General features: G+C 58.2%; 1 protein-coding gene across 1 annotated transcript; it reads left to right on the forward strand.

The window, feature by feature from the left end:
• Positions 1–11: 11 nt before the first annotated feature.
• Positions 12–8,395, forward strand: LOC130159588 (ribosome-binding protein 1-like). The gene is made up of 9 exons (XM_056361332.1): positions 12–344; positions 3,397–3,804; positions 4,350–4,498; positions 4,723–4,845; positions 5,857–6,009; positions 6,346–6,464; positions 7,260–7,413; positions 7,838–7,972; positions 8,256–8,395. Exons 2-9 carry the CDS (start codon positions 3,417–3,419, stop codon positions 8,292–8,294), a joined length of 1,260 nt encoding a protein of 419 aa, XP_056217307.1. The 5' UTR covers positions 12–344; positions 3,397–3,416; the 3' UTR covers positions 8,295–8,395.

The following is an 8,395-nucleotide window of genomic DNA, read 5'->3' on the forward strand; positions in this document are numbered from 1 at the left end:
ATGAAGGTATTCCAGCATGCTAGTAATCAATCAAATGTACTTGGTAGTAACATTAGAAGAGGCAATCGGGTCACCAAGCAGGTAAGCCCTGCCTTAGCTTAGGCATTTGGATGGTTTTCTCTGACGTGTGTCAGAGCAGACATCTGGCTACATGCCAAATAGCAATGCAGAAATACCGGGGAGAACGTTTTCACTCCATCCGTGCTCAGACTGTTCCCCTTTTCGCTGCAGGCTCTCTCAGGAGCGCACCTCTCCTTTCTAGGGCTACCCTGGGTATGGCGGGTGAGGAAGCTACACGCAGGCAGGCTCCAATGGCTGACTCGGCTCCCGCTGGCTCTGGAGAGGTGGGTGAAAGAATCAGAGTGAGCATCTGGGCTGTAGAGACCAGAAAGGCTTTGCTGCTCCAAGGAATCAACAATGGATTCTTTTTTTGGAGATCAGGGAGCCCAACCCAAGCCGTCTGATGTGGAGAAAAGCTGAATTTCTTCAGGATTTCTTTCTTTCTTTTTCTTTTTTTTTTTTTTAACTTCCACCTGTGCAGCACAGCCTCCCTGGCTAGTTGCAGTCCACTGGCCAGCTGTCGTGTGAAGGCTGGCACTGCTGCACAACGATCCTGTCTGTCTTGCAGGCTGCAAGATTTTGGCCCAGTGCAGCAGGAGGAACTGAAGGGGGTCGGCGCTCTCTGGCTACAAGCCAGGCCGACTGAGCATGAAATCTCTGAATGCTGCAGCAAGATGTTTACTCCTTGGTTAACGGTGTCTGACAGGCTGAACAGAGCTTTGCTTCTCCACGTGGAGATGCAATGCCTTTTGAAATGAGTAATGACAACCACATCTCTAGATCAAGCGCATTGTTAATTCCTACTGTTGCACAGGGTGTTTGAGATCGTGTCTTTCAACAGACACAGGCTTGAACGTCCTCTGCCACAGCAGCAGCTCTAGAAGGAAGCTAATGGTTTCTAGCCTGTATGGTGCAGATGTGCTGCTCTGCATGGCACAGCTGTGGTGTCACAGACACTGCAAAACCTGCTCTTGTCCTGCGCACAGTTCTAGTGCCTCTAAAATTCAGTCAGACGGTGTAAGTTTTAGCCAGAGCTCACTTGAGCTGCATCACAGGGCATTTCACTTGTGAAGTTCTCATCTCTCACTAGTATCTCAAAAAACCCAGCCATCCACAACCAAAACCCAAAGGCCAATCCAGCATCCAGCTGCTCTGGGAGGTGGCGGGAGCAGCTGACGGGGCTGGAGAGCATTTGCCAGCAGTCAGTGATGCCCTTGCCCTAAGCTGGAGTGGCGAATTTTGATCTAAGTCTGACGCGGTGGCACTGTGAGGTCAGCAGCTCTGTTGGTACCAGCGCATTGTTGGGGTTGCCAGGTAGGAATGCAGGGCGCTCAGCTCCGCCCCGGTCAGCTCCGGGGCACATTGGTCTGGCCCTAAAGCCAGCAGAAGGACGTGGGTACATGTTCTCTGGACCCTCGTTTCTGTTTCCTGCCAGGAAGAGGAAATCCATCCCTTTTCACCCTGCAGGTTAGGAGTAATCCCTCTGTCCCGATGGGGACCATCCCAAAGTGATGCTGCGCTGTCAGGAGGGAGGGGGCTGGCACCAGCTGTGCTGGGATGGAGCCGGCTGAGGCCGCTGAAATCCCAAACGACTGGGCCGGGCCGGGATAGCGATGCCTGTAGTATCAGCTGGGATCTCGCGCGGTGCCCTGGTGTAGAAAGTTGGTCCTGCCGGGGGGAGGCTGGTTCCAGCTGGCGTTGGCAGCCTGCCCGCCTGCCGGCTCTCTGCTGCTTTGTCTGGGATGCTTGGCGAGGCGGGCAGGGAGAGCTGGGCTGCTGGTTGAAACAGCCCTCAACAACCCCCCTGGGGGTTGGAGGCGACGTTTTCATTGCCCTGTCACCCCCTCGCTGCACCAGTGCAGATTCGGCTGGGAGTGAGTTCGCCGCTGTCGGCTGTGAGAAAGGGAAAGGCTCTGAGGTCTCTCCCTGTGAGCACTGAGGTTTTGAAAAGATGCTGATCTCCTTAGTTTTATTCTTATTTTTGCCTCCTCCCTTTCCAGCCACTCCCTCCGTCCCCAGCCCACAACCTCTTAAAGAGGAAATTCAATGATGTTGACAGTTAAGGGCGGGGATGGGAACTTCTGATAGCTGAGGGCTTGATGCACTGATCACAAGAAAGCGCAGCCTGGCACCTCCTGGGGAGTGCCCCTGCGCAGATGAACTGCCTGGCTGCAGCATCGGGGGGGTGGGGGGGTGGGGGGGTGGGTGGTGGGCGTTGTGAGCCACGTGGAGGTGGTGCCCATGGGGGAAACGCACGAGTGGGACAGCGGGGAAGAGCCTGGCTTCCAGACTCGGGACGGGGTTCGGTTAGCGGTTAAGAAGAGTGGAGGCAGCAGCATCTTCCTCCGCGCGGGGCTGCACCCTGCCTGCCAGGTCTCAGACCAGGCAGTACAGTCTCCCTTGCGGCTCCGTGTGTTAGGGGTGGAGAACCTGAGCGTGGAGAGGAGGGTGGGAACGGATGCCCGCCAGTTAACAGCAGAGGTGGAAAGAGAAGCACCACATCCAGTGCTCCCTTTGCAAGTTTCGTTTCTTCCTGTGGGCATCTGCTGGGGAGATGAGATGGTTAATGACCATGCTTTTGCTTTTTTTTGGCTTGAACTTAGGCCTTTTCCTGGTGTTTGCGTTGCAAGGAGATGGTAGCGTCTTGGTTCTCTGTGTGGCGTCTGTAGCATCATTGCTGGGGTGGTTCTCGTCACTGGAGGCTGGGAGCAGCGACCCAGTGGGATGTGGTCACTGCGTGTCCTCCCTGCCAGGCTGGGCAGAGGCCAGCAGTGCCGCAGGGTGCGGCTGGCAAAGGGAGGCGGCCAGGGCTGCTGCAAAGCTGGGGAAAGCTCTCCCGTGCATGCTTTCCCCTTCCAGGGGGGTGCTCTATTCCAGAGCTGAGACCCTGGATGCACTTCCACCTGCGCCTGGGCGCAGAGATAAGGCCAGGTGGCCCAGGGAGAGCCCAGGTCTTGGCCAAACTGCACCAGGCAGTCTGGAAACGGGCTCTCTTACTGCCGCAGGGCTGCAGGGATTGCCCAGGGTCGTGCAAAAGCGTCCCATTGGACATGGCATGGGCACTTTGCTCGTGGCTGTCTCTGATTGCATCCCTGGTTTTTTCTTCCCCCTCTTTGGTTCTTCTGGAGCTTGCTGCAGCCAGCGCAAGCAGCCCCTGCGGTGTGGCTGGAGCACCGTGCGCAGGCAGCGCAGCGGAGGAGCGCAAACCTGGGAGGGGGCGGGGGGTGTCAGCAGGTTGCCCACACAACACAGATGGACATGGGAAACTCGCTGCTCACAGAGAGGCTGTTGCGCCTCTTTGTTTTCCCCACTAACTGTTGTTGTGGTGTCTTGCAGGCACAGAAGAATAAGGCAGGATGGATGTCTATGACCCTCAGATGCTGAATCTTGTGCTCTTTGGAGGTCTGATGGTGGTATCAGCCATCGGGATCTTCCTGGTGTTCACCTTCATGGAGAAGGTCCTCCGTCCTTCTGAGGAAGCCTTGGCCAAGCAAGGCAAAGGGCTTAAGAAGACTCAGCAGAAGGAAAAAGAGAAAAAGAAGAAAGAGGAAGCTGTTGAGGAAAAAGGAAAAGGAAAGAAACATCAAGAGAAACCTAATGGACAGGTCCCAGAGGCGCACCAAAGTGCTCCAGTGGTCAGCTCTGTCACCATAAAGAAAAGCAATGTTCTTCCAGCCCATGAGGAGCAGAAGCATAATGGACCTGTCAAGAAGGTGGCTGCATCCAAGAAGAAGAGCGAGCCAGGTAAGGCCAAGTTCCTCTGCATATATCCCCGTCGGGTAAGCCGGCAGAGGGATCGGAGAAGGGCTGGAGTCATCTCGTTCCCTTAGCAAAGAGCTGGAACGAACCTGCCTGGTGAAAGGCAGGAGACGACCTTGCTGCTCTGCATCACTGGCACCGCTGCGTGGAGCGACAGTCCCCCAGCGAGGCTGTGTCACAATGGAGTCCAGCTTCTGATGCCCACCACGTCTCTGCTCCCTGGCTTTAGCAAAGCGTGCCCAGCTCCGTCTGGAATCGATCAGTGTGATGGAGGGCGGTGGCAGGGCGGCAGGAGCAGTAGCAGAGCCAGGCAGAGGTGGCAGCTGGCTCAGGGAACGCTTGTCTGTGGTGAGCGCCGTCCCCAGCGCTCGTCACATTGCTTTCAGTTAGAGAGGTATCAAACTTGGCTGTGGACATCTGGGCGGTTGCTGGCGTGAAATGGCAGTTATGGGGTTGAAGTCAACTGAGGCGATGCTACTCAGCCCTGCCGTTGGCTCGAGCGCTCCCAACCCCTCCTCTCTCCTCCCCAGCACCTGCGGACTCGGATGGGCCCCTCTACCTGCCCTACAAGACGCTCGTGTCCACGGTCAGCAGCACGGTGTTCGGCGAGGGGGAGGCCCAGCGGCTCATCGAGATCCTGACGGAGAAAGCGGGCATCGTCCAGGACTCCTGGCACGCGGTAGGGCTGCCAGCAGCGTCGCGTCCACCAGGGCTGGGCCAAGCCTCCGGGGGTGCGGAGGGGTGAAGGCAGCCCGTTTTCGGGCAGGCTGTCCCCCGAGGGGCAGCCTTAGAGACAGGAGCTGAATTTTCCCTGGGGCAGAGGGCAGGACCCTGTGCGTGTGGGGTGGAGGGGTTGGATGCGGAGGTGGTGGTCCCCGCTGATGTGCCACCCTGCGCCGGCAGGCCAAGCAGAAGGGTGACCCTGTCACTGTCCTGAAACGCCAGCTGGAGGAGAAGGAGAAGCAGCTCGCCACCAAGCAGGAGGCTGCAGCCGCTGCCAGAAACAAGGTGGAGGAGCTGAGCCAGGTAAGTGCCGCGCAGCCCTCCCGGCACCCCTGGCACGGGCTCTGCGCCTCACGGCTCGCCGTGTGCCTCCCTCTCCCCGCGTCTTACCCGCCCTTGGAGGTGAAGCCCAGGGGTTCTCTGGGCCCTTCATCCATTTGCTGTTTTCTCCCCCAAAAGGGGAGGAGATGCCCACCTGAGCTCCTCTCCTGGGCCTGATCCAGCCCGGGGAGGCACGTGCCCTGTTGGCAGCCGCAGCTGGAGGGGGCTAAAGCCGTGCCCGTAAGAGACTGCAGCTTTCTGCTGCTTTCCGGAGGACAGTAAAGCCCTTCTCATCTCTTGGCAGAGCCCCTGAGCTGAGAAGGTGTTGATCAGTCCCTTTTTAAGGAGCCTGGTGCTCTTTACAGCCCCCTTGCCTGGCTCAGCCCCTTGCCTCCACCTCTCGTTGGGTGTTGAAGTCAGAAGGGACCCCCGGCGCGTCGTGCTCAGCACCTTCTGCCCCGCAGCCGCCAGGACGCTGCTGCAGCAGGTCCATCTGCCTGCAGGCAGGAGAGGAGAGGGCGAAGCCACCCTGTGCACTGAGTGCTGTGCTAAGCCCCGGCCTGTGCAGGCAGCCCAGGGCAGCGGCACGGCATCACCCAGCCGGCCAAGAGAGCACCCCTGCCTTGGCAGGGGGCGGAGGGGGGGTGTGTTTGGTTTGTGGGGGTGTTTTCTTTTTTTTGTTTTCCTGCTTTGCCCCAAACTTGATGTGATGATATTGATCCTGGGGCCGGGGAGGGGAATAAAATTCCAGGCTGTCACTCCTGTCTCTTAGCTGGCCCAGTGTGGAACAACAGTGGCATCCAGTGGCCACTGAGCCCAAAGCTTAATGCAGGAGGAAATGTAAGTGCGGAAGGGTGTAGCTGGGCCTGGGGGCAGCGCCGAAAGGGTTACACTTCTTAAAGTCTTCTGAGCCAGGAGGCCACTTGTTTCGAGTCCCCTTAAAGCAGGGAGGTTCCTGCGCTGAAACTGACCGGGTGGCTTCTCTCCTCGAAGGAGCTGGCGGCCGAGCGGGCCAAGGCGACGGCCGTGGAGGGCAAGCTGAAGGAGCAGCTGCTGGCCCGCGAGCAGGAGATGGCAGCGGTGCAGGCACGCGTGCAGGCCAGCTACCAGGACCATGTCAGCGAAACGCAGCAGCTGCAGGGCAAGGTGAGCCCCACGCGGTGCTCTGCAGCTTCCTCCGCTGGCTGCCGGCTGGCCCTCGGTGGCAGCTGCCTGGTCTTTTGGAGAAGACCGAGGTGGGCGAGGGGGCCAGAGCCTCGGGGAGGGGCGAGAGCCCCGCAGTGCTCCTGAGCCGTGGTGCTCACGCTAGAAGAGGGATGTGGGAGCATCCTCACGGGATGCAGCAGCCGCAGGGGCTGTCAGCAGCAGCAGACACCTCGCTGTGGCTTCCTTGCCAGTCCCTCTTGCCCATGGAGTGGGCTCCTCAGGGGAGAGCTGAGGGGCTGGCAGCAGCGGCATCAACCCCTGTTGGTCTCTCCCTAGATCCGCACCCTGCAGGAGCAGCTGGAGAATGGCCCCGACACGCAGCTGGCTCGCCTGCAGCAGGAGAACTCCATCCTGAGCGATGCCTTCTGCCAGATCAGAAGTCAGATGGAGAGCAAGTAAGACTAGGGGTGGGGGTGGGGGCAGAGCCTGGGGCCGCCCTCTGGCAAGCCCTGGGGGGGGCTGTCCATCATGATTGGCCACCCCCTTTCTGGAGGGTGCTTCTACAGACGCCCCAGCTAGCTGGAGGTAGAGGAGGGAGTGAGGAAGAGATTGCCAAATGGCTTCTGTGGGCCTGGCAGGGGAAACAAGGATGCTTTTCCCAAGTGGAAGGGCAGGGGAAGCCCTCTCTGCTTTGGAGTCACCTGTGCTGATGCTAGCGGAGGGGGCAGAGGGGACCAGAAGGCACTGCAGCATTTCTCCACACTTCGGAGAGCTTGTGCTCACCAACTTCAGAAGAAATGTCGCTGGCTCTTTGATGGGAGCGGTGCTGCAGAGAAGCGAGACCTGCCTGGTGCATACAGAACAACCAGGAGCTAGGGAGAAGAATTTGGCGCTCCTTTTTGTAGAAAGTCTGAAATGGCTGGTGATTAACAGTGGTCAGTTAATTACAGAGCAGACGCCAGCTGCTTAGAGTGCTTTCTCCTGTGTCTGGGAACACAGATCCTTGCGTCTTCTACTTCATGAGAAAGAAATGTCTCCTGTGATGGAAACGGAGCTTTTGAAATTGATGTGTCGGCTCCTTCCACCCCATCCCTGAAGGACCAGGCGTGTCCGAGAAACAGGCCAACACAACCGTTGAGATGTTTCAAGCCCTGTTACCAGGCCCACCAGGAGGATGTGTTCCCCCCGGGTAACGCCAGGGATGCTTGACTGGCCTGCGGGCTGGAATAACGCTGCTTCTGTTGGTGCAGGCAAAACGCTGAGGTGGCCAGGTTACAGGAGTGGTGCGGCAAGCTGATGAACGAGCTGTCTGAGAAGTCAGAGGTGCTGCGGCAAGAGGAGCAGCTGAGGAAGAGCTGGAAGATGAAAGTGGCGGCCTTGGAGAGGCAGATGGAGCAGCTGCAGGTCAGGCAAGCGCCTGCAAACCTGCTCCCGCCGGGTGTGAGGGTGGGGGGGGAAGCCTAGGTGGTGCACCGTGCTGGGTGGTAGCCTCAGGTGAGAGAGGAAACCCAGTGGCCCCTGCCAGCGGGTGCTCACGAGGACGTGGGTGCTCCCTCTCGACTCTGAAGCCCTTGGTGCAGGAGGTAGAGCTTGTGGCTTTGTTATTGTCACCGGGGTGTGGCTGGATTTGGGGGTTTAGGGGTGTTTAAAGGACACCTCCCAGGTAGAGCCTCTGAGCACGCCGCTGGAGCAGTGGCGCATCGCTGGCTTGTGGCCGCCGAGGCAGCTCAGTGGAGACCTGAGGTGACCCGAGATGTTTTGGAGGGGGGAGTGTCGCCAGACGGCCAAGGGAGACTCAGGCAGATGCCTTCTTTTGACTCCCATGTAGGAAAAACTAGGAAAAAAAAAAAAAAGAAAGAACCGGGGCCAGGCAGCAAGCGAACTACAGGAGCGACCGAAGGTTACCCAGGACCAACTGGCCAAAGGGAGACTGAAGAAGTGTAAAGAACAGCTTCAGGAAACGGTACTTGTGGTGGCCGCAGCCATCCCTCCCCTTGGTGCTGGTGGAGGGCAGGGGGAAGCGCGTGTCAGGCAGTGGTTGAAAACCGGAGACAAGGTGGCACTTGCTGCCAGAAACCATCTGGGTGGCTTTTGGGAAGCTCTGGGAGCACAGGAGATGGTGGCCATGGTTCTCCCTTCTCAAAAGGCAGGACCTGGCCCATCTGTGAAACGCTTTGATGCTTGAGCTGCCACGAGGATAAGGTTGAGAGCCAGTTGAGTAACCCACCTCTCTTTTCCTTCTCCAGGGGGAAGAGGACAGTTTGAAGGAAGGGACTTCAGTCTGACGAGTCTGTGACCTAGACCTTACCGTCACCTTACCAAAATGCCTTACACATTCCTAAAACGAAAACTAAAAATATATGCCTGATTTACTGTAGAAAGAAGT

The sequence above is a fragment of the Falco biarmicus genome, chromosome 16, assembly GCF_023638135.1.
Source record: "Falco biarmicus isolate bFalBia1 chromosome 16, bFalBia1.pri, whole genome shotgun sequence".
In the NCBI taxonomy this organism is placed as follows: domain Eukaryota; kingdom Metazoa; phylum Chordata; class Aves; order Falconiformes; family Falconidae; genus Falco; species Falco biarmicus.

Bases quoted from the DNA above. Each gene is read 5' to 3' on its own strand.
- LOC130159588 (XM_056361332.1), top strand. From the start codon at position 3,417: ATGGATGTCTATGACCCTCAGATGCTGAATCTTGTGCTCTTTGGAGGT. The intron at 4,499-4,722 runs GTAGGGCTGCCA...CTGCGCCGGCAG, and splicing joins TCCAGGACTCCTGGCACGCG to GCCAAGCAGAAGGGTGACCC. The intron at 4,846-5,856 runs GTAAGTGCCGCG...CTCTCCTCGAAG, and splicing joins AGGTGGAGGAGCTGAGCCAG to GAGCTGGCGGCCGAGCGGGC.